The following is a 26,238-nucleotide window of genomic DNA, read 5'->3' as shown; positions in this document are numbered from 1 at the left end:
TTACATATTTTTCTTTATCATGTTAATTATTTCATAGAAAACTTGTTGAGGTGCATCCATTCCCAGGCAAAAGTCCATGTGATTGTAGTGGCTAATTCTCTTGTGGTAAATAAGGTTAGCAATATTGGGGAGCAAACTGTCCACATCTAATGGGTCAGCTATCACATCTTCTCCACCACTCCACAACATAGTTGGTACCATCATCAGTGTCACATTGTACAAAGGAGGAGTGATCTGAATGCAATTGAAAGGGGGAAATGTTTTCTCATTGAACCACATGGTAGGAGAAACCTTTCCTAGAAATGCAAAACAATTCCTCCAGTGCTCCAAGGGTTACACAATATTTATGAGAAAGAGTATGGCCTTGGTGAGAATGATTGCATGTGTAGCCATGTTGACAGCACAGGTTACACTTATAAAAAGTGCTTTGAGAACCATCATTCCAGCAAGAGCGAAAAAGTAGGAATTATCCCCTGGTTATCTCCAAAGGGACACCAGAAATTGTCTTTAATACAAGTTTTTTAAATTATGCATTTCTGAAATGGAGACCAGTTTACCATCAGGGATACCAAACTGTAACTGAACTCTTCCTTGGTGTCAGAAAATAGTAGTTCAGAATTTTTAGCATGTGTCTGAGTGGTGGATGAACTCCAGGTGTTCAGTCCCTGAAGGATTTCATGACTATATCCTAATTTGGGCAGGGAAACCATCTTTCTTTGATAGATTTTTGCCCCCAGAATTGTTTTTCTAGCAAGAGGTAAGAATCATAGGATTGCAGAGAAGATAAGGCCCTCTTTTTCATATTCCCAAAAGGTAATCATCAAGTCTCTGCTTGAAGCCCTTCGCTGAGGAGGAGCCCACCACCTCCTGAGGCCAACCATTGTGTTTTGTACCCTCTTCATCATTGGAAAGTTTTCCCCTCCATGAATCAGATATCTTCCCCTCACCCCCCAACCCCCACCACCAGTTCTCTACCTGCTCTGCCTAGTTTTGCTTTCTGGTACCAAGCTGAGAATCAAATCCTTCTTTCATATATATAACAGCTTTAGAAATACATGATACTATTATGTCTCCATATCCCCATGCCCTGTTTTCTCTAAACTAAATACCCCTGATCTTTCAGCTGATCCACCCTGTGGTATAGGTCCAAGGTGTCCTGTTTGCCTGCTTATTCCAAGACTTTTACTTGTCGTGGGCCTCCCCTAAAACGTGGTCTGGTTTTAGATCCAGAATCGAATATGATCCCAGTGGGGCCGATCCTCCTCCAGTTGCTAATGCTTATCAACTCAGATCTATGAAGTGCTTTAAGGTTGACAAAATGCTTCCTCCATAACAACCCTGAGAGGTAGGGAGTGCCAGAATCACTGTGTCCCTTTTACATTTGAGCAAAGCAAGCCTCCAAGCTGTGGAGTCATTGTCCACATGGTTAGTTAATTGGGAGGCACAGGAGCTGGCATGTGGCCTCAGCTCTTTTGATTTCAAGTGTGACTTTCCACTTTTTTGAGCTCATAGCTGTCTATCTTTTGACTATTAGTTTTAAAAAATCTCAGGAGACTAAAGGAAGCTTGATGGGGCTTTAAAGATAGATTTAGTCTATCCAGGTCATGTGACTGGCTCATAGAGATACCTCATGGATGAAGGGAAATAGGTTTGGAATCTCAATATGTGGGTTATTCCTGGCTGTAGTAATAACTAGCTGTGTGACCATGGGCAAATTATGGATCTCTTCTATGAAGGGGAGGAACTGAGCCAGATGATGCCTAGGATCCTTTTCAATAAATCCTCTGATTATGTAGACAACACAAGCAAACTGCAAAAGGCTTCTTTCCATTCAATAGTATTGCTCTGAAATGGATCAGAGGCAGGGTTTATGCTATAGGAAACTACACTGTTTGGTTGGGGATAGTCTCTCACAAATCTTGACCATGCCTGATGGCACATACCTGATTATAATGCGCCATGTTCAGGGCTGGATCCTCCCAGTCAAAGGCTTGCAACTGCCCAGAAGCAACGAGCTAGAATGAAGAGAAAAGGAATTCTCTGATTCACATACATAGAAGAAAGACAGGTACTACACACAGCACAGTAAGTAGAGAGCTGCTTTCCAAGCCAACAAAAAGTGAGTTAAAGTCCAGTCACTGGCAGGCACTGACTCCGTGACTCTCAACAGCTCTTTAGACTAGAGATAAATGGCTCAGAACATCCTGACCTGCATTGGGAGGACTTTCTTCACTGAGTTTCTTATACCAGTGAAATCACAGGCCTAGACCTCATCCCCTACTGCTACATAGGCTTGGAAATTCTGGCTCCACAAACCATAAAGAAACACTGACCAAAGGATCCAACCCTGGGGAATCAGAGAGTAAAGAAAATATATGTGAGGCAAGATAGTTGTTAAGCCTGTGTCCATAGCTGAGGGACCATCAAGCCAAGAAGAACAAATGTAGGTTACATTCTTCATCAGTACAATGTTCCCACTAGAATCATACCCTATTGCTAGTATATACATAGTCATATATAGATGTGTGTGTGTGTGCGCGCGTGCGTGCGTGTGTGTGTGTGTGTGTGTGTGTGTGTGTGTGTGTGTGTATAGGCTCTTACTCTACCAATGCCAGGGATATTGAATCTCCAGCTGCCTAGGAGAAAACTACCCCTTCCGAACTCCCACTGACCATTCTCTCATTCCCATCCACTTCAATCCTACTCCTGCAGTATCCTACTCCAATACCCCACACCCCTTCCCCTGTAGTCTATGGAATGTCTATTCCATAATAAATAAATTTCCTATCAATTTAGACTTCTTCCTCTTGTGTTCACCCTCTCTTCTGTGACTCTCAGACACTAGAGTACCACTGAATGGCATTGCATTCCTGGCCATCTTCTCCAGCACTGGGTGTATCTTCTCTCATATTCCATGACATATTAGTGCCAGAGGGAGGGTCAGAATGCTCCTCATTGCAACTTTCAGACTCTCCATCTGCTGTAGCTACTCTCCTAATTTAAAGTTCGCTCTATCCAAATTCATCACCCAAATCCAGATTCTAATGGTCATTATCTACTGAGCATCAGATCATTCTCTGTGCTTTCTTCAGGAGTTTGGCTCACTGGCTTTCTCTCCTCTCAAGCTCATGTCTTTGTACTAAGGGACTTCGATGTACTTTCTCCTCCTAAATATTCTTTTCTCATTAGTTTTTCATGACACTGCTCTCCCCTGGTTCTTCTCCTACCAAATCCTCCTCAGTCTCCTTTGTTCGGTCTTTATCCATCTTATGGCCACCAGCCATGGTCATTCCTTAAGGCTGTGTCTTAGGCTCTCTTCTCTTTTCACTCCAGTCTATGCTGTCTCACTTGGTGATCTCATCAGCTTCTGTTGGTTCAATTATCAGCTCCATACAAATGGTTCCCAGGACTTAATATCCAGCTCTAGCCTCACTGCTGCTCTACCATTATGTAACTCCAACTGCTTCCAGGACATCTAGAATCCAGTATCCCGGAGGCGTCTCAAACTCAAGGCATCCAAAATAATTCATTATCTTTGTCCCCCAATTTTCCCCTCTTCTTGACTTCCCTATTCCTGTTGAGGATACCAATATCTTCCCAGTTAACTAGGCTCATAACCTTGGTATCCTGCTCGAATCCTCACTCCAACCCCACATATCCAGTCCATTACCAAACTTCATTCTGTTCTCTGCCTCTGTGTCTTTGCATAAGCAGTCATCTTGCCCTCTTCAAAGTTAGCAATAACCAACTGCCAAACTAGTGGCCTTTTCTCAAGCCTGATCTTCCTTGACTTATCTCTGAGACACCTCTCCTATAGGTCCCCTTCTCTCTCCTGATAGAGCCACCACCCTTGTTCAGGCTTTTGTCCCTTTTTGCCTCCAACACTAAAAGAACTTTCTCACTGGTTCCTCCACCTTAAATCTCCCCTGACTTCACTCCAATGCATCCTTCCTTCTGCTGCCAATATGATTTTTCTAAAAAGTAGCTCTGATTATATCACCTTCCCTGCCCAATGAGTTTGAGTGGCTCCCTATTTCCTCCTGGATCAAATAGAAAATGCTTTGTTTAGCATTCAAATTCCTTCATAGCCTAGCTTCCTCTCACCTTTCCAGTCTTCCTCTACCTTCCCCCCACCCCCCGCCCCCACCACATTGATCCAGTGACACTGACCTCCTGGTTCTTCCTCACACATGATGCAACATCTGCGTTCTGCATGCCTTTCCATTGGCTGTCCCCCATCCCTGGAATACTCTCCCTTTTTAACTTCACTTGCTTCCCTGGTCTCTTTTGGGCCTCAGCCCCCAAATCGCTTTCTGTAGGAGGCCTTTCTTGGTCTCCCCAATGATGAAATGACTTCCTCTTTTGACTTAGCTCCATCTTCTGTATCTGTATCTCATATAGACTTAGACATCAGCATGTTGTCTCCCTCATTAGTCTGTGAGCTCCTCGAGGGAAGGAACAGTTTGTTGTTGTTCTTTGTATCCCCCCCTTGCTTAGCACGGTGCTTGGCACACAGAAACACATAAAAGGTGTTTGATAAATAATTTTCACCTGGCTGACTGCTATTTCTGGAATGTTCTACATCCTTGTTCTCCCACTGCCTTGAAGAAGCACAACTCCAGTGCCATCTCCAATGTGAGGACTTTTCTGATCCCCCAGTTCTTCTGGCTAGCCTCCTCACAAAAATACTTATTAATTAAATATACTTTCTATTTGCTGAGGTATGTAGACAATGTATCTCCCAATAGAGGGCAAACTCCTTGAGGGCAGGCCTTTTTGAGTTTCTGCCTTTGTGTGCCTAATGCCTAGCACATGTCTGGTGATTATTAATAAATACTTTGTATCTCTAATGCCTTCCATAGTGCCTAGGGCCTTATGAAATGTCAGTTGAATTGAATTAAATCTAGTAGAACCCTCTCACTCAAAAACAAAATTTCTGACGTCCTTTAAATACCATCTTTCCTGATGTAGCCTCTGACATTCAACCCCGTTTTGCAAAAAGGAAAACAGATCAGCAGAACCAAGGGGTCAAATGCTCCCCTGACACTGTGCCTCATTCTGTGACCATGGAAGAGGGAAGTGTTAGCATATGTTCCACCTTCTCCCTCCCCCCATTGTATGGAGGAGAAAACTAAAGCTTCAAGAGAGGGAAAGATGCCACAGCTGTTAAGGTAGAAAAATTAAGGTTGGCTAATAGTATGTCACATTTATATAGTCTTTTCTTCTTTTTTTCTTTTTGAGGCTTATATACTCTGTAAGGTGGGCAATGTAATTATTGTAACCCCACATTATATGGCTGAAGAAACAGCCTCAGAGAGGTTTGCTAAAGTGCTCCCAACGACATACTAATTAGACAACTCTGAGGTAGGAGCATTATCCTGATTATCCCCACTGTACGGATGAATGGACTGAGCTTAAATGATTGTTCAAGGTCATGCACACTCTTAGCAAGAGTGGGAGTCGAGAAACTTCCTACAGAAATGTCAACCCTTCTTCATGAAGGCTCTTTGAGGACTCTAGAGCAGGAGGAGGGAGCTGAAGGTGGCATAAATAAGCACTTTGGGGTTGCTACCTGTCCCCAGTGGATCACATTCTGAACGGACATCGCTCCAGGATAATTAGACATATAGACGTCCAAGCGACTCTGGAAAAGAGAGATGTGTCTTTATCTCATTTGATTATGAGTTGCCAGCATGTTTGATCTACTGGAAGAAGAATCTCTAATTTAACAGTTTAATTAAAAACCGAACAAACAAGGGAAGTCATAAGATCAGGAGCTTAGCGATCATCTCATCCCAGCTCCTCATTTTAATAAAGTGAGTCACAGAGATGGGAGGTGACTTATCCAAGATCACACAGACACTAAGTGACAGAGATGTGATTCATAGGATCATTACTTAGAAGCAAGCAGGGCTTTAGAGGTCACTACATTCTGGGCTTCCCAAGCCTCTCTTGTGTCACGGTCTACTTGAGCAGTCTGCTGTATTCCATCAGCTTCTCAGAGTAATGTCTTTAAATACACACAATAAAATTTATGGGATTAAAAAGAAAATCAATTATACTGAAATAAAATTATCAAAAAAATTTAAGCTTGTGGATCTCAGGTCAAACACCTCTAATGTAATCCAATGCCTTCATTTAACAGATGAGGACATGAGGCTCACTGAGACAAAATAACATGCCCCAAATCACAGAGATAATGTGACAGGGTAGGGATTCAAGGAATCACAGACTTAGAGTTGGGAGGAGAAAAAGTGGTGGCAGCAGGAGGCCAGCAGGGGGTACCATGAAATCAAACTTTGAGGAGAGAGAAAAGGAGAAAAAGTGGGGAGACATTGAATTGAACTGGTGCTACATCCATCCCATCCTCCATGGGCTCTGATCATCCTGGGTCTTGCTGTCCATCCCTTCAACAAAGCTCACCCTCCTGCTCCTTGGAGAAGGCTTGTCATGCTCATTTACATCCAGGTGGCTGTGCGCTCACCCAGTGCTGGCTAGTTCTTTGTCAGCAGGGAACTTGCCCTTATTCCAAAGGAATGAAGAGGAAAAGTGAGATTTCTGACAACTTCACTGAGCAGGGTGGGGATTTGGGATGGGGCTTTCCCAATATAGCAGCAGGTTGGCCCCTCCCTCATACCTTTCCTTTATTTATCCAACTTTAGGGTAGCAAAACTGCACTGAAATCATTCTTCAAGGATTCATCCTGTTTTCCTAGGGATCCTGGGCTCTCAAGGGCCATGCCGGAAGCACTGGGCAACTGGCAGCTCCTTCTAGAAACTGAAGAGATCCAAGCCCCGAAGAACAGCTGTTCCCAAATGGGATAGAAGACTTCCATTCACAGCAAGTCTCCCTTTGCTGGAGGACCTCAAGCAAAGTCTAGAAGGCCATTTGTTCAGTATATAACTGAGGGGATACTTGTTCAGGTGTGGACTGGCCCAGAAGGCTTTGAGGTCTCTTCCAAACTGGAGGGTCTGTGATTCCATGATCATAAGTGGGGAAGGTACAGAGGCCAGGCATGGGGAGAGATAGAATGTCATCCCTGCTCAGGGGGCAGGGTCTCATCACTGAAAGCTTGGCCAAAAAGTTAAGAAGTGCCCGGCCACCTGAAGGCAGCTATCTGAGTGACCTTCAGCTAGTTAACCTTTCTGGGCCTAAAATGAACAAAGTAGACCAGGGGGACCCCTACAGTTCCTCCATCTCTAGATCTATGAGCCTCCATGTGATATTAGACAAGTCATCTCAGTTTCCTTGAGGGTAAAATGAAAGAGGTTGAGCTAGAGAACCTTGAAGGTCCCTCCCAACTTGAAATCTCTGATCCCATGAGCCTCTACTCTAGTGAAGCCTGTCTGATAGGTAGAGAGCTGCCCCTACACCTATGAAAACAGGGCTTTTGGTGTTGTTATTTTTGGATGTATTGAATTAAAGAGAAGAAAATTAGTCATGAGTATCATTTCCAGATGATTCTAGTTTAGGTAAGGAGAACTCGTTCCTCAACCCTCCTCCAGGGGAAGGTGCCTCCACCTACCTCATTTAAGTTCCTGTAGTCAGAGCCATACATGGCAAAGAATGTGCCTTTACAGAGCCAGTGGAAAATCCAGAGGTTGCACATTTTGGTTGCAAGGAATTGATTGAACTTGGCTTGGGAAGAAATAGCTTTTCTTTCAAAAAAAACCTGCCAAAGGAATGATAAACATATCCAAACTTCAATTCAAATAAAAACATTTGTTATTTACTTATTGTATACCAAGCATAGTGCCTGGTACTAAGGATTGTAGGATAATAGACTCAGAGCTAAAAACAATCTGGGCAGCTACTGAGTCCAACCCCCTTGATTTACAGATGAAGAAACTGAGACTCAAATGTATTAAGTGACTTGCCCAACATGTCACAGCTTCCAGCACAATCCAGACCCTCAAGGAATGTACATTCTAGTGGAGGTGGGGTGGAATAACATATAAAAGGAAGTAAATGGAAAACATATGAAGAGCAATTTGGGGTGGGAAATATGCTAACAATTGGGGGATCAGGGAAGCTGTACCTTGAAGGAAAGAAGCCTTGAAAGGCAGAGGCAGAACCATTCTGGAGAGCTGATTGTTAAAATTTTAGTGTGAGTATTTGCACCTTGAATATCAGCAAACACTACAAATCAGGGCCAATTTATTGTTTTGTTGATTGTGAGACTTAGGAGAAAATAGTAATAATTCAGATTAAACTTAGAAGTGTGTCATGGGCACATCACCTCCCCCAGGGGGCTGCTAAACATTTACCAGCACATCTCTGGGTGGAGGCGAGGATGGAGTGAATTCCAAGCAGGGAGACAGCCTGGGCAAAGTCACACAGGTGAGATGGGATGTTGTATATGAGAAACACTGAGGCAGCCCAACTTGTCAGAAAATATATAGCATATAAGACAGAATAATGGAGAGAAGAGGGAGGAAATAAGAATCTATTAAGTGCCTGCTACATTCTAGGCACTGTGCTAAGCACTTTACAAATATTATCCTTGTCAATCTTCACAACTCCGTGAGGTAGGGACTATTTTTATTATTTACGGTTGAGGCAGACAGAGGTTAAGTGACTTTCTGAGGGTCACACATCTAATAAGTGTCCAAGGCTGCATTGGAACTCAGGTCTTCCTGACTCCATGTCTGTCATAGATAGAGCTCTATCCCCTGTACCATCCACCTGCTGGGGAATAGATCTGGAAATATAGGCTGGAGGCAGATTGTGAAAGGTTTTAAATATCAAACAGAGATGTCTGTATTTGATCACAGAGGCAAGAGAGAGTCAATGAAGCTTCTTGAGCAGAGGTGGAGCATATTCAGCCCTCTGCCCCAGGAATCTCAATTTAGTAGCTGGGTGCAGGGAGAGGGATGAAATTGAATGAGGGGAGGCCCTTACAATTTTGGTTTTTCTGATTCACTTAGGTAGGGTCTGGCTTGACATTAACGACTGTTAGATGTGGAGGTTAGCTAAACAAAATGGTGAAGCATTGCCTATCACTCCTTCCTTGTCTTTATAAGTGGCTGGCAAGGATTTCAGAGTTTATCCCTGCATGATGATTTACAACTTAATAAAGGATTCTCATTGGTTCTAGAGATTAAAGTGGTTTTGGAGAGTATCTAGTAATCTAACTGCCTCATTTTACAGACGAGGAAACTGAATCAGAAGAGGAGAAACGGCCTGCCTTAAATCACAAGGAATAAAAAGTAATTACACCTAAGGCCATGTGCTCATTTTGAAGCCAGGAACACATGGGCAGGACACTGTGGAGTTTGGGATGTGATGTCAAAGAGATGAGACAATCTGAGTTTGGGCAAGATATGCTAAAGGGTCAGGCTGCATGATGGGATCATAATATTCCCATTCTAGAAGTTTGGGGTGACTGGTCCAAACCCTTTATGATGTAGATGAAAACTTGGGGCCTGGCAAGGGAAAGTGACTTGTCTGGGGTCACGCAGGACTATAGGACATCACAGCTAGAGGGGCCTTAGAGGGCACTTGGTCCACATGCCTCATTTTTTTTCAGGGTAGAAAATTGAGGCTCAAAGAAAAAGGGAGAGGGAAGTGAGAAGAGTTATGCTAACCAGTCCACAGTTCTTCCTAGAGCACTATTTCTTACTCCTCACCCAACTCAACGTCACAAGGCCTTTCCTCCAATAGAACGGAAGCTCCTTGAAGGCCTGAGCTGAATTGTTTTTCTGTTTCAGTACTTCCAGTGCCTGGCACACAGATGATGCTTAATAAATGCTTGTTGTCAATAAAAGTGTCCAGGAATGGGAAGAATGTAGACTCTGGGGGAAAAGATGGAAGGATGGAGACATACATCTCAGAGACTGGGGGAGAGGAGCTGGCCAGCTTCCTGTGTTGGTAAGCAAAATGGGCTCTTAACACTTAGTTCGACCAAGTGCCCTTGAAGAGTTTGGCTTTTGTTTCCTTTGAGTAATTCGGTGCATTTTATTGAGTCTTACTAGGTGCTAAGCCCCAGGCCCAAACCCCTATTAGGTGTAAAACCTATGTGGGTGTGGATTGGTAACTAAGGTGGGGCCCAAGGTGGGGCTAACTAAGGGGAGGTGCTAACTCAAGAGCCAATCATAGCAGCCTAAGTTCTGGTCATTCAGACGACGTTTGATGATGTCTGAAACCCTATAAGGAGAGAAGACAGAGCCATTTGCTCAAGGCTCTCATTCTTGGTGACATTTGGAGACTCCCAGGCAGCTGTAGCTAACAAGCCCTCCAGCTCGTAAACCCAGATGTTGGGACTTTGTTAAATTCTGGTAAGTATGTATTAACTATGTATTGGGATTTGAATCAGACAAGGTCTGTCTGTGCATATTTGTACTTTGTTTGTATTTTGCTCTGAAGTTCAGGGTGGTGGTTTTTTCCCCTGAACTAAGTGAATGATATTTGTATGCTGAATTAAAGTAAGCTTGTCAACCCCTTAAACGTTGCTTTCCTTATTAAAGCAGATCAAAAGAACCTGCGCTTTTGCAGAGTGTTGGCAGCTTTCTGGATGCTGGTTGTAGGTGGATCTTACCCCCACAGAAGCTGCTAGCCGGATTGTGGAAACACCTCCCCTCCATTCCAAGGTTGCCCTCAGAAGAGGAAGCCTGTGGACTTCAAGTGTGACTTCCTTCTTGCCAATGCTAAACTTTCCATGGTCCTGAACAGCCTGGTCCCTGGTCCCTGGGCTCAACCACCTCTGGAACATTTCTCCTAAGGGAGGCTTCCTCCACTCTAGGGGGACATTGTTAAGGACAATGATGATAATGCTAATCGTATTACATTGTTCTACGTCCTATAATGTTCTCTATTGTATCATGCCGAACAGAGGTCTGTACACAACCTTCTTCAATCTGACCAAGGCCTTTGATACAGTGAGTCACGAAGACTTATGGAAGATCATGCAAAACTGGTTGCCTGGAGAAATGAATCTGTATTATCCACCATGATGGTGTGTTTGCCCAGCTTCTAGATAATGGGCAATGGTCTTGTACTTTTTCAGTCACCAGTAGAGTAAAGGAGGGCCGGGTGGTTGCCCCCATGCTTTTTAAGCATGATGTTTTCAATGATGTTGTCATATGCCTTCGATGAGAGTGAAAATGGAAACAAGGTCGACTACCACAGTGACAGTAAATTATTTAACTTGAAAAGGCTACAAGCCAAGACTAAAGTGGAACAGCAGTTACTGTATGACATTTTGTTTGCAGAGGATTGTTCACTCAATGCAGCCTCTGAGGCTGAGATACAATGGATCTATTCTCTGCTACTTGTGTTAATTGTGTCCTGACAATTAACATTAAGAAAACAGAGATTCTTCACCAGCCAGTAGCATATCATCTATATATAGGACTATCATTTGCGGCAAATGAAGAAATTTTGAATGCTATGGATAAGTTCCCTTACCTTGGAGTATACTTTCCAGGGATGTCTACATAGATGATAAGGTTGACACACACATCACCAGAGCTAACTCAGTGATTGGGAGGCTCCAAAGGAGAGTATGGGAAAGAATTAGGTATTAAGTAGGTATTAGGCGGAAGGTCTACAAACTGAAGGTCTACAGAGCTGCTGTGCTGACCTCATTGTCTTATGCCTGTCAGTCCTGTGCAGTGTACCAACACCATGTCAGGAAACTGATTCTCTTCCATTTGGATTGTCTTAGGAAGATTCTGAAGATCACCTGGAAAGATAAGGTGGCAGACACTGAGGTCTTTTCTTGAGCTGAACTGTCTCCAGCACTCAAACTCTACTGCAGAGAACACAGCTCTGATGGGCTGACCATGTTGTTTGAATACCAAAAATAAATTTTCCTGAAAGACTATTTTACAGAGAACTCACACAAGATGGGTGCTCACACAGAGGTCAGAAGAAGCAAACCAGGAAAGGGATGGGGGGAGGGGGAGGGGGAGGGGAGTGATAGAAGGGAGGGCTGACTGGGGAATGGGCCAATCAGAATATATTCCATATTGGAGTTGGGGGGAGGGTAGAAATGGGGAGAAAATTTATAACTCAAAATCTTGTGGAAATCAATGCTTAAAACTAAAAAATATCAAATAAAAATCATTGAATTAAAAAATAAATAAATAAAATTTTTAAAAAGAGTTCTAGAAGAAAAAAAAGAAGCAAAACAGGACACTCTCAAGGTCTCTCTGAAGAACTTTGGAATCAGTTGTGAGTCATGAGAGACCCTGTCACAGGACTGTCCAGCACAGTGTGCCCTTCTCAAAGAAAGGATTGTGCTCTACGAGCAAAGCAGAATTTCGCTAGCTAAACAAAACAAAACATGAGATGCACAAATTGAGAGCTATCTGCACTCCAAATGTTCATGTAGGCTCTTGTGCCCGACCTGTGGTAGAGCCTTCCAGGCTTGTATTGGGCTGATCAGCCACAGCTGGACACACTGTACTTTGAACTTGACATAAAGATGTCATTTTGGTCCTCTTTGAGCAGGAAGGACAACAATAAACCTTAGTGTCATTATCATAGCATATCATATCATAAAACAGCATCTACCTTTGCCAAATACTCTCCCAACCCACTCCACCCCCACCCCCAATGTGGTTTCTTCTGGGACTTGTTTAACCACCAATGCTGGTTTGAACTATGGGGCTCTCCTGACTCTCCTGCTCCAGGACTTCCAAAGTCCAAGACTAGCAGTGAACCCCCAGGGAACAGAATGGACCAGTGTCTGATGACCATCAATAAGGAACATACTGGGTGGGAAAGGAGAAAGTTTGAGTTGGCCCCTGAGACAGCCTCCTAACCTCAATACAGAGTGAATGCTCTCATCTTATTTTCCTACTGTATGCCTGGAGCCACTCACTAGCTTCCTGAGACAAGTGGTGTAGCTTCATTCAGGGACTGATTTCTTCATCTTTTGAGTGATGCAAAGTTGCCTGTCACCCAGAATCCATGCATGTAGTGGTCAGTTGTATACCTTGTTTGTGGAACTTCAGGTGTGGGTAGAGGGAGGCAAGCTTGCCATACTAGGGCATAGATAAGAGAGACTAGATCAGGAGCCCTGGATGAGGCAACAGGAATATTTTGCTCTTGCTAACATTGCTGTATAGACTAGGGAGGTATCAAAGGCCAGAGCAGTGAGTAGGTCAGGATTCAAGAGGCAAGCTATGGTCAACAAGGGTTAGGATAAATGGGTCAGGAGCTAGGGAGGCAGACAAGAAAGACTCAGTGCATTGGGTTCCACCATGGAACCTCAGCCCTGAGAGCTAGGAGGGGCCTCAGAGGTATCGAGTCCAACCTGTACCTCACCAAGAATCTCCTCTGTAGCATTTGCATCTGTGCTTTGCTGAAAGGTTCCAGGGAGCATAGAACTCACTACCTCCTGCAGTAGCCCATTCGATTGGGGCATAGCTTCAATTACTAGGGAGCTGAAATTTGCCTCTTTGTAACCTCTGCCCATTCTTCCTAGCCCTGCCTCTGGGGCTAAGGGGAATACACGGAATTCCTCTTCCATGTGACAGTGCTTCAGTTCTCTTCAAATATTTCACATCTCTCTGGTGTCTTTTCTTCTTCAGATTGTCTAATTCTCATATTAGATATGTTTGAATGGTGTGATATTGCCTCGTTGCGGGATAAGAGAAAGGTGTGAATGGGTAGAAGCTAAGTGACTTGCTGAGGATGAGACCCTGAAATACCAGGGCCAGGGATGGGGAACAAATAGAAGAGGTGGAGACTGAAAGAAGGAAAAGGGAGGTCATTAAAAGTAAGGTCAGGATTTAAGAACAGGAAGAGACTTGAAAGGTCATCTGGGCTCCTTCCCTTATTGAGCAGAGATTGTGCGATGTCCAGGAGATAATGAATTGGGAGTCAGGGGAGACTAAGCTGCGGTTTACTCATCAAAGAAGAAAAATCAAATCTGTGTCCTTGCTCAAAGCATTGTGAGAATCCATTGAAATAATCCATGTAAAATGCTTTCAGAGTTTCAAGTGACACATAAAGGTTAGCAAATGTTACCATTGGGTCATTGTCATCTATGCTCAAAAAGGATGCAAATGACATCAATATGTCAGAGTCAAGGTACAGTGTGTCCAACTGTGGCTGATCAACCCAATACAAGCTTGGAAGGCTCTACCACAGGTTGGACACAAAAAGCCCACATGAATATTTGGAGTGCACATGGATCTCAATTTGCTCATCTCATATTTGCTTTGAGCTGCTGAAATTCTGCTTTCTTTGGTGCAAGAACACCATGTTGAGCATTCCTGTGCCATCGTCTCCCATTTCTCACAAATGATTGCAAAATTCTTCAGAGAGACCTTGAGAGTGTCCTTGATCACTACTTCTGACCTCTGTGTAAGCATCTACCTTGTGTGAGTTCTCTGTAAAATGGTCTTTTAGGCAAATATATGTTTGGCACTCAAACAACATGGCCAGCCCATCAGAGTTGTGTTCTCTGCAGTAGAGTTTGAGTGCTGGACAGTTTAGATAAAGAAAAGACCTCAGTGTCTGCTACCTTATCTTTCCAGGTGATCTTCAGAATCTTCCTAAGACAATCCAAATGGAAGAGATTCAGTTTCCTGACATGGTGTTGGTACACGGCACAAGATTGACAGGCATAAGACAATGAGGTCAGCACAGTAGCTCTGTAGACCTTCAGTTTGTAGACTTTCAGCCTAATGCCTCTTTTCTCCCACACTTTCCTTTGGAGCCTCCCAAACTCTGAGCTAGATGTGGCAATATGTGTGTCAACCTCATCATCTATGTAGACATCCCTGAAAAGTATACTGCCAAGGTGAGGGAACGCATCCGCAGCATTCAGAATTTCTCCATTTGCTGTTACTGATAGTTCCAGATATGGATGATATGGTACCGGCTGGTGAAAAATCTCTATTTGCTTAGTGTTAATTATCAGGCCAAAATTAGCACAAGCAGCAGAAAATAGATTCATACTTTATTGCATCTCAGCCTCAGAGGCTGCATTGAATGCATAATCATCTTTGAACAAAAAGTCATGCAGTAACTCTCCTTCCACTTTAGTCTTGGCTTGTAGTCTTTTCAAGGTAAATAATTTACTGTCAGTGCAGTAGCTGACCTTGATTCTGTGTTCATCCTCACTGAAAGCATCTGACAACACCACTGAAAACATTATGCTTAAAAAGCATGGGAATAAGGCACAGATATGATTTACCCCATAGGTGACTGAAAAAGTGCAAGAATATCATCCGTTATCCAGAACACAGGCAAGAACACCATCATGGACCTGGTGTAAAATACTGATGAACTTCTCTGGGAAATCCAATTTTGCAATGATCTTCCATAAGCTCCCATGACTAAAAGTATCAAAGGACTTGGTCAGCTCAACAGATATTGTGTACAGATTTCTGTTCTGCTCCTGTCATTTCTTCTGGAGTTGTCAGGCAGCAAAGATCATGTTGACCATTTCTTGGCCCTTTCTGAAGCCACGCTGGCTCTTGGATCAATCTATTAGAGAAGACTGGCAAGAATCTCATCAGCAATGACCAAGAGAGAAACCTCCACTGTGATTGTAATAGGATAACCTCTTTCACTTTCATTTATACAGGTGGATAATCAAGGCATCCTTGAAGTCCTGGGGGATAGCCTCATATCCCAGAAATTTCAGTCAGTTTTCATATGAGCAGTGGGCTCCCTGCCTTGTAAATCTCAGCTGGAATAGAATTAACACCAAACACCTTGCCACAGGAGAGGAGTCTAATGGCATTCAAAAACTCTCCTTCATTTGGAAGTTTGGCTAAAGAGGGCTTGACTTCAACTTGAGATATAAGGTCAATGGTTTCAGCATTCATTGATGACAGTCTGTTGAGACTGCTATTGAAGTGTTCAGCCCATCTCTCCAAGATCATGTTCTTATCACTAATCAATGTCGCTTCATCAGCACTGAGTAGCTGAAATGCACCATAGATCTTTGAACCATAAATAGTCTTCAGATACACATAAAAGTGCTTTGGATTGTTACTATCAGCTAAAAATGGACTTTCATCTGCCTTCTTATTGAGCCAAGGATTCTGCATCGCTCTAAGCTTTGCTTGCCCTTTACTTTTGATGGAGCTAAATGCTCCTTTCTTAGAGATGGATGAACAATCCTGCTGGTAAACCCTTTGGAGTTCTCATTTTTTGTTTAGTAGCTTCTGAATTTCCTCATCATTTTCAACAAACCAATTTGGATCTTTGTGAGTGTTCTGGCTCAAATGAGTAAATGCAGTGCTGTACACCAAATCTCTGAAAGCTGCCCACTCCTCTTTTGCTCCAATGTTGCCAACTGTGTGTTGGCTCAGGTTTCCCTCCAAGTTAGCACCAAACTTCTTGGAGAAGCTTTCTAATCTGTTGACATTAAGTCTCGTGGTAGTCATCTTGCCTTGTGGAAGCTACTTTTATTGAATATGAATATTTAGCTTGGAGACCATAAGTCTCTGATTGGTATAGTACTCCTTGCCACATATTGCCTTGGTCACTTTCACATCCTGTCCTTCTCTCCTCCTTATAATGACATAGTCTATTAAATGCCCATGTTTGCTTCAAGGGTATTGTGTTTAGGTAAATGCAAGACAGTACTGGTGATGAGAAGGTCATGAGATGCACAAGTCTTCAGTAGGAAGTGACTGTTGGTGTTATTGTTTCCAACTCCATTCCTCTCAAGGGCTCCTTGCCATGTCTGAAGGTCTGTGCCTACTCTGGTACTAAAGTCATCCAGAATTACAAGCTTGTCCTCTTTCGGCACATTGATGACGAGGGTCTCCAAGTCATCACAAAATGTTTCTTTAACCTCATCAAGGTTCATCATAGTGAGAGCCTTTGCCCTGATGATGGTGGCGTAGTTCTTTCTTGCAAGTGGAATGCTATCATAGCAGGTGGTGCAATGAAAAAAATGCTAAACCTGGAGTCAGGAAGACCTGAGTTCAAATCCTGCCTCATGCATTTACTTAGTTGTGTCACTTAAATTTCTATCTGCCTTGGCTTCCTCATCTGTAAAATAGAGATAATGTAGCACCTACTTCATAGGGTGGTTATGAGGGTCAAATGAGATAATATGTGTATGGCCCTTTTAAAGGGCATTGACAACCTCTGAAGTGCTAAAGAAATGCTATCATCATCATTATTGATGAGGATAAAGAGGCTCAGAGAAGACACGTGATTCACGCAATGTAACACAGCTTGCAAATAGAGAAACTGAGGAAAGGGAGCTGAAAACATAATCCGGAGATGCCTTCGTTTGAATCTGGGCTCTGACACCTATTTTTTGTATGATTAAATAAGTCTCATCAATCTCTCAAAGCCTCAATTTCTTCAACTGTGAATAGAGTCAATATTACTGGTATTACTTGCTGCCCCAAGGAAAACTTGCCTTGGGGGAAGCCTTTTGTGGGAGAAGCCTTTTGCAAATGATAAAAGAAATGTGACTAAAAGGAAAGTGGAAGATTCAAGCCCAGTTCTTCTGGTTAGTGTTCTGTTATCTGGACTTTCTATCTTTTGAATAGCCTAGTTCCATCCTGCTTTGTGGCCTGGACAATCTCTGTCCAAATTTTTGTCTTTCTTGTGTCTTTGGCCACTTGGCGAACCCTACGGACCCCTTCCCAAAATCACGTTTTTAACGCACAAAGTAGAATACATAGGATGACAAAGGAAACCAGTTACATTAAAATAAGATGTGATTATTTTCTTGGTCTAGGATCTATGTTGGAAGAGAAATGAAACAAGAGGTGAAAGACTGGCCCATCCTATCTAGTGTCCTGGTGTGTACACCTAACTGCTTCTCTACCTACTGCTGGAGACTTGATGAGAAAGCTTCCTGAACCAAGAATACAGAGAGAGGAAGAGGAGAGTGTTGGGATGGGATTATCCAGGATTTGTGTGTATTTTTGTATACACTTGTATAAATAATAGTTGTCTCCCCAAGAGAATGGAAGCTTCTTGAGGGTGGAGTCTGATTCACTTTTGTCTTTGTATTCTCTGGGCTTACTGAAGTGCCTATTAGAGTTCTATTATTAGAGTTCCTTAACTGAATCCTTAATAAATGATTGAATGATCAGTCCATTGATAAGACATAAGCTTGGATCTGGGGAAAATAACTCAGGCCTGGATTCTGGGATCTGAGTGACCTGGAGCAGGTCACTTCTCTCTGGGGCAATGTCCTCTCCAGCAAAAGGAGAGGGTTACATTAGGAGATCTCAAAGGTTCCTGCCAACTCCACCTCAATGATTTTACAATGTGGAGAGGAACCCTGGTTTGAGTCACCTTGGAGAGCATCCTGGCTTGTAGCGAGTGATGTGGCTGAGGAAGCAGGCAACGTGTGACCCCCAAGTACTGGCGAGCACCTCCTGGGCCATCACTGACTGCCTACTTGGGTCATTAATCATTTCATGTCTGGGAATCACATACCTTCAATAGTGACTCCAGGAAGGGAAACAGTTTTTTTGGAGGGCTTTTAACATGCTTTACTGACCCAACAGGAGCCAAGCCAAAAACCATCTTGATTCTCTGAGCCAGTTTTGGATTGGTAGAGAATGATATGAAAGCTGGAAGAGAACAAGAGACTCATTGATGGACTGTTCTTGGTTAAAGTCATCTCACACAATAGAGGGCAAGCCCAAAGGTAGCAAGAACAAGAAGCCCAGAGAGAGGCAGAAAGCACAGCATTTCCCTTGGCCACCTTGTAAAACCCAGGGACCTTTTCCCAGAATCACGTTTTTAAATACATAAAATAAAATACACAGGATGACAAAGGAAAGCAGTTGTGTTGAAATAAAGATGAAATTTTCCCTAAGTTCACAGACTCCTTGCAATCTATCCATGGTAGACCCCAAGTTAAGAATCCCTGACCTAGAGGAAAAAAAGACTGGGGGGCAGGGCAGCAACTTGGCCAATGGTGCATAAGTTTTGATCGGCTGAGTTAGAACCACTGATGACACAGAAGGGGAAAGGAAGGCTGAACTCTTTTTTTTTTTTAATTTCTGAGTAATCTCCTTAGGGGAAAGAGGATTCAAGAAGAGGTGGAAGATTTGTCTAAGCGTCTGTGGGGTAACTTGCCCTTTTTAAAATAATTCCAAAGGAGTGAAAAGGTTTAATCAGCTGTTGATGGAGCCCCTAAAAATGGCTGAATCATCTAGAGTCAAGAACCATTTCCCAGCCTGCCCTGGTGAGACTACAGTCCCACTACTGCTATTTGTGCCTTTGGAGCCAGCATTTTAGGAATCCATTCTCACCAGGTTAAAGCAATTTTTCAGTTTTCAATTAGCTCCATCTGTTAGAATAAAGGTCTAAGTTATATCAGGGAAATGGCCCCAACTCAGCTCAGGTAAAAGGATTAACCTACAAAACTATCAGTTACTCTGAGCCAATCCCCAATGCCCTGGGCCCCAGGGAGATTGGTAGGGGTCTTCATGGTAAAGAATAGTTAGCCCAATATGGCTTAAGGGAACTTTTTATCACTGAAATTTCTGCCTAGATGTCTAGGCTCAGGGTTACTCTTTCACTAAAACAATATACTGCTGTCCTCTGTGGAAAGGCTTAGCCCCCCTTCCACAGGTTGAGAGTAACCCAGAAGAGCTTCCATCCAGCAAGAGTGCAGAGAACTCCTTCTAAGAGGAGCAAGTACCACGAGGCACATTGCTCCCTAAAAACGACCACCGATGCTCAGGCCTACAGGCCCAGGTTTGCCTTCCACTGAGTTCATGTCTTGCTATGATTATTCTTGTTTAATAAATATTTCATTTTGAGGGTTGGTGTTGACACAATCACATATATCAGTGTGAGTGGGTGGATCATTGCCTCACCCATTGAACTGATTACACATGCCTTATGCTTATCCTACAATTTCCATGTCAGAGGCTGGAGCAGGTTCCAAGTGGGCCTCCTCAAACTTCCTTTTGGAGATTGAATCCAGGAGTAGTAGCCCCCTTTGTCCAACCTGAACCTCATACAGGAGACTGCCCAGAGAGGAGAGAGGCTGGCTGCCACCCAGGGCCCTCACACACCCATCAGCCTGCACATACCGATGGTGGTACCCTGGGAATGACCCAGGTAATACAGTTGCTTCTGCCTGGTTTTCTTCACAATAAAATCAATTGTGGCAGGGAGGTCGTGGTTAGCCATGTCATCAAAACTGCCAAAGAAAGAAAGAAATGAAGCTGGATGTACCTTCTGGCTGTGGTGTCTGATTTCAAACAAATGAACATTTTCAGATAGACTCATATCGCTATAGGCTCATGGGCCTTCTTCACTGAGGCAGATCCCTTGCTCCCTTATGTCTAGGGAGGTGGGTGACATGACTAACTCCAAACATCTTCTGGGAATCAACTGTCTAGTGGGGAGCCCCTCTTAGCCCAATTAAGCCACTCCCCAAAGGGCAGATGCAAGATTCCTTGCCTCTGCCTTTAAGAGCTCAGGGTCACGTCTCTACAATGAGGAGGCATCAGAGTAGAAATGACAACCTTCAGCTTTGGTGAAACATTCTGATTTTTAAAAGCTTGGCCTGATGTCCCGGGCTCCCAGTGAGTAAAGCCAGATCAGCAGCTGCCCTATTATTTATAGGCACAGACAGATCTAGTCTTTTAAAAACAAAGCTTTGCAAAGTCTCAAAGACTATCTTCTCCACTCAACCGAGAGAAGTGACTTGCTCAGGGCCACACAGCCAGTGTGTATCTAAGACAGGATTTGAACTCAGGTCTCTGTCTACTATGCCAGGCTTCTTCTCATGGCTGCTAAAATATTCTTCACTTGGGGTCTGGGGAATAGAATTTTGAATATTTGGATAACTGGGTTTCATTATAATCAGTTGCCTTTGTAACCCTACATATTTTATGCATTTAAAAACATTATCCTGAGAAGGACTCCATAGGTTTCAACAGCCTGCGAAGGGGGTGAGGTGTCCATGACACAGAAGACATTAAGAGTGCCTGTTCCAAACTTGGGACCTGCTTTGTCAGATGCTCATGCTCGTCTCCCTCTTAGACCTTCAGAATACTAAAATGATCCAAATGAAGATCCCCAACTGGACTATAAGCTCCATGAGAGAGGGCAGGGCCTTCCCATTGATCTCCTTAAACTGTCTCGCTCCCTAGTTTGGGAAAGTGCTATGCCCTCGGTAGGCTGTTGATCCTGAGGGAATTCAACTGAAGGAAATGCCCAAGATCGTATTTCTGGGCCACAAGAATCCACCAGACCACCGTTGGGGCCAGATCATGTGACTTTCAGAGGCTGGATTCCGCTGTCTTTATTAGGGAAGTTTTCTACCAAAGTGACCCAAATAAAATGTTGGGTACCCTCCCTTTGGACACAGTTACCGTGTGAATTACTCTAGCTGAAGCTGTGTCCAGGAACCTCCAGCAAAAGCTCCGTCTCCCAGTAAGGCTGAGCCCTCAAAAGGACATGGCCTTCTGGGCTGTGGGAGGAAGGAGTTCAGGAAGAACATCCATGTGCTCACCTCCTGGCCACACTGATTCACTCCCTCACACGGTCAGGGAAGCCCCAGCATAAACTAGGTTCTGGCAGATCTTTTAACAATCTGAGGCTCGCTCAGGAAGTCCCCTGCATTCTCGCAGGTAGCTCTTTTTAAACAACTGAACTGGACTGAAATAGGAAGAGTGCAGGATTGGAAGTTGGGGGGAGGGGCGACTTAAAATCTGGCCATGGCCATACCAGGCTTCAATAAGTCACCTTCCCTCATTGGACCTCACCCTCCTCACGTATAAGAAAAGGGTTTGAACAAAATGATCTTCGAGCTCCTATGGAGCCTCCTCATTCAGCCTCCACCTCTCTCTTGAACCTCACCAAGGGCCTGCTGGACATCTTCCCCTGGATGCCCCATGGATGTTACAAACTTAACATGGCTAAAGCATAACTCATTACATTGTCCTCCCTAGGACAGGTCTCCAGGGTCCTAGGAAATCTATGCTAACATTCTATTCCAGTTTAATCATTTGTCCTGGATGGAACCTGCTGTCTGATTACAGGCCAGAAGGACCTCATAATAATATACATGCATGGCTGAGGTCAGTAGGTGGAACCAGGTGTAATAAAATGGCTATCCCTTGCCCTGGGGCTGAGCCACTCCTTGGCTGCTTCCACTTCCTAGGGTTCTAAATGGCCTCAATTTTCATGGAAACTTAGGATTTAGACTTGGAAAAGAGAATCTTGAAGGTCCCTTGCATTCCCTCACCTGCAACTTGACTATGAAAATAGAACCATCCAGTGTGTGGTGCCTCTTCCCTATTCCCCTTCAGTCCCCCTCACTGTCATTCCCCATTCTCCCCTCCCTTTCTTTGTTTCCCATGAAGAGCTGGACCTTTTCCTTGCCAAGAAACCTACACTCTGTCTCTTCCCCTCTCCATATTCCCTCTCTCAACTTCATTTTCTCCTTATCCCCCTTTGTTACTTATACACATGCCCTGCCTCTGATCTCTCTCCTCCTTAAAAATGTATTCACTGGACCCTCCCATTTCTTCAACTTATTGTCCTACATCTTTTCCCCCTTCCCCAGCCAAACTACCAGAAAAGGTATTATCATCTTCATTTCCTCACCCCACCACTTACTTCTCAATCCATGAATCTTGAATTCATCCTGGAGAAGGGAAGACATCTGTGTGTGTGTGTGTGTGTGCGTGTGCATGTGTGACCTCATCACTCAACCAAAAGTCTCTCTCCTGAGCTACCAGTAATCCCTTAACCAACAAAGCCTTTGCTAACTCCTCATCCTTCAAAGCCTTTTGTTGTAGAGACTGTGACTCCCAGATACTAATAGGGAGAACCTGGAATGGAAAAAGGAGAGTAACAATTTCATTTTTTTCTGATTTCAGTAAGGGAATAGAGATTATAAATAAGAACTGGAAAGAGCCTTAGAGATCAGAACATTCAATTCCATGTTTTTACAGTGAAGGCTCAGGAAAGGGAAGTGAGTAATCCAAGATCACACATGAGTATCATAGCCTCAGTTCAGGCCCAGACTCCAAATCAAGAGCTATCCTCCAGGACCCCAGGTATTTGGGTGACATTCTTTCATGGGGAAGGAATGCCACCAGAAGATAGCCACACTTGGAGGAAGCCAATGGAAAGTCACATCGTGAGTCATTGCCTTGCTACCTGAAAGCCCAGAACTCTTCTGAGTCCGGAGACAAGGACACATGTCTCTGAGACCAGGTGGTCCCCCGGCTGTTCCCCAGCCACACATCGCAACCAGCATCTGCCAGAATGTAGGCCAGGCTGTTTGGCGGCAGGTTGGCAATCCAGTTAAAAGCAGATGCAGACAAACCATGTTGCAAATACACAACAGGACGATATGGAGCTGTATGAAAGAAGAGGAGCAAAGTCACATGACCAATATCTAGATCACCTCCAAGGACCCCTCAAAACTTATTCTTAAGGGAGCGAGAGGGAAGGAAGGAGAGAAGATGGGGGGAAGGAGGGAAGGAGTGGGGAGAGGGAAGAAGAGGAGTAGGAGGGAAGGAAAGAGGAGGAGGAGGGAAGGGGAGAGAGAGAGAGGTGGGGAGGGAGGGAAAGAGAAAAAAGGAGAGGGAAGGAGAAGGGGAGGGAGGAAGGTCTTGACTCAAGATCTAACATCTTTCCCCATAACTCTCTACCACTCAGGTCATTTCAGTGCAGGTGGTTACTTTAGTTTCAGATCCCATCATGCCTAACATTTCGAAATGAAATTAGTGTTGGAAGAGAACTCAGAGGCATCTGATGCTACATAAGCCTGGCCAGACATTGGTCGACAAATACTAATAGAGAGGACCTGGAATGGAAAAAGGAGAGTAACAATTTCATTTTTTCTGATTTCAGTAAGGGAGTAGAGATTATATAAATAAGAACTGGAAAGGGCAGTAGATGGGTCTACAATTGGCCTGGGAAATTAATTCCCTCAGCCCTAGAAGTTGAGTCCTGAGCTGTACTGATTAGTGAGAAAATGACTGCAAATGCCCTGCTTCCCCGCCCACCCATCCACCCATCCATCCATCCACCCATCCATCCATCCATCCATCCATCCATCCATCCATCCATTCATCTTCCCACTCACCCATCCATCTACCCTGGGTATCCTTCTATCCTCTCTCACCGGCTCATGTTTCCTTCCCTCCTACCTCCACCTCATCTTCGACCTCTTGCTCTAGAGACAGTAATTCAACTAACATTTCCATTGCTTCTGGGAAGAATCTTATTGTTCCATTCCCCGTCCCTGTGACTCCCCTGGCCCAAACTCCTTATTTTGCCACCACTTCCATATAGGTTTTATCTTCTCAGATTGAAATATAAGCTGTTTGTGAGGACAGATTACATTATTTTTTTATCTTTGGAACCAGTGTCACCTCACAGAGTAGATCCTTATTAAATACTTTTTCATTCATTCATTTATACATTCAATCAAAGTGGTCTGTTAGCTTTTGCTTGAAGACCTCTAATGAAAAAAGAACCCATTCCTTTCCAAGCCTATCCACTTTTTGACAGCTCCTTATGTTGGGAAATTTCCCTGACCTAGAACCCAAATTTGTCTCCACCCATTGCTCCTTGTTCTGCCCTTGAGGACCAAGCAGCACGAATCAAATTCCTCCTTCACATGACTTCCCCTTACATATTTGAGCATAGCTATCATGTCTCCCCTGAGTCTTCTCTTACCTGGACCAAGCTTCCCAGATTCCTTCAATTAATCCCTCTTTCTGGTATACTCTAGATTCTCAATGTCTTTCCTCAAATGAGACAGTGGCTGGAAGTGGATCCACCTTCTAGATGTGGCATTACCAGGGCTAAGAACATCAGGTCTATCGCCCACTTTCCTCAGCCCTAGACACTCTGCCTCTCTCTTGGATGCAGCCTGGTAACACAGTAAGTTTTTGGCTGCCAGATCACAGGTCATCATATTATGTTGAGGTTCAATCTGATCCTTATGTAAATGGACCAAAGCATATGACTTTATATTTACCTCTATTAATTTCATTTGGTTAGAATTAGCACAATGTCCTAGCTTATCAAGACCTTTCTGCATCTTGGCTTTCTTATCCAGCAAATTAGTGCTCTTACTGCCAAAGCTGAGTTATTTATGTCTTCATTCCAGTTATTGTATACTTAGCACTGGGCCCAGCACAGATCCCTAAGGAACTCCACTAGAGACCTCCTCCCAAATACTTCCTTCTACTTTTACCTGTTCCTAAACATCCTTTCCCATGAGGAATCCTGTAAAGGCCCAGGATATAACCGTCTTCAGTCACGATGTCATATTGTTCATTTGGGTAGCCCCAGTAAGACATAATCTGGCTCTGTATGGAAAGAAGACACATTCTATCAGTCTTGCAGGCTGTATAAGTCTGCAACCCATAGATGCCTGTTGATGTGTCTATGTTCATTCTCTCGTTCATCTATGTGGAACATGAGTATGCAACTATAAACTCCAGGTGTCCTTTATTCACTGGAGGTACAGGAAGCAAGGGGAAGGGTAGGGCAAGAGAGGAAAAAGGCATGGTTTAGGAGGGCATTTTGGAGACCTGAAGGACCTGGGAGAGGAATAATAGAAGATACAGAAGATAATTATCTTAGGTACCTAAGATAATGAGATATCATACCTAAGCTAAGAATACCTCCCATTTTTATGGGGCCTGAGTAGAATGGACAATAACCCCTCTTTAGAGATAAGGTGGAGGGAGCTGAGGGAGGGAAAGTGGATAGAACATTGGACCTGGAGTTAGAAAGACTCATCTTCTTGAGTCCAAATCTAGCCTCAGATATTTGCTAGCTGTGAAACCCTGGGCAAGTCACTTAACCCAGTTTCCCTCAGATTTCTTATCTATAAAATGGGTTGGAAAAGGTAATGGCAAACCACTCCAAAATCTTTGTCAAGAAAACCCCAAATAGGATCACTAAGAGTTAGACACAACTGAAATGGTTCAATAGCAACATAGATGAGGAATCTGAGGGACAGAGTGATGGCTTGTACAAGTCCCAAAGTGGCTGATGCATGCCATATCTGGGGTTAAAAAATGCCACGAGAACAATGTCATTTCCTACTCTGGCTGAAGTTCTAGCCATTCGCAGTTATCGTGGTATTTAGGGCTTTGCTTAGTGAATAGCCAATTGTGGATCCCACCCTGGGAAAAGACGTTGTCTTCCCAGAAGCCTACTCGTCATCCCCCCAAGAACATGGCTTACGAGATTCATACTAGCTTCTGGATTCTGGGGGATTCTGTTTTTCAAGCTGTGGCCATTTTGTGTTCCAATAATGAGCGTCCAACAGGCAATGACTGGAAGGCTCCACAT

At 43.8% G+C, this 26,238-nt stretch overlaps 1 protein-coding gene across 1 annotated transcript; it reads right to left on the bottom strand.

Annotated features, from left to right (window-relative positions):
* LOC118828474 (lipase member K-like) lies at window positions 1-26,238 on the bottom strand. The gene is made up of 9 exons (XM_036735096.1): window positions 26,131-26,238; window positions 25,130-25,244; window positions 23,077-23,278; window positions 19,992-20,101; window positions 18,379-18,515; window positions 7,526-7,672; window positions 5,573-5,644; window positions 1,944-2,015; window positions 1-234 (listed from the first exon to the last, which is right to left on the bottom strand). Exons 1-9 carry the CDS (start codon window positions 26,236-26,238, stop codon window positions 1-3), a joined length of 1,197 nt encoding a protein of 398 aa, XP_036590991.1.

The sequence above is a fragment of the Trichosurus vulpecula genome, chromosome 8 (assembly GCF_011100635.1).
Source record: "Trichosurus vulpecula isolate mTriVul1 chromosome 8, mTriVul1.pri, whole genome shotgun sequence".
In the NCBI taxonomy this organism is placed as follows: Eukaryota; Metazoa; Chordata; class Mammalia; order Diprotodontia; family Phalangeridae; genus Trichosurus; species Trichosurus vulpecula.
The sequence above is the reverse complement of the archived record's forward strand: the minus strand, read 5'-3'. Positions and strand labels throughout refer to the sequence as shown.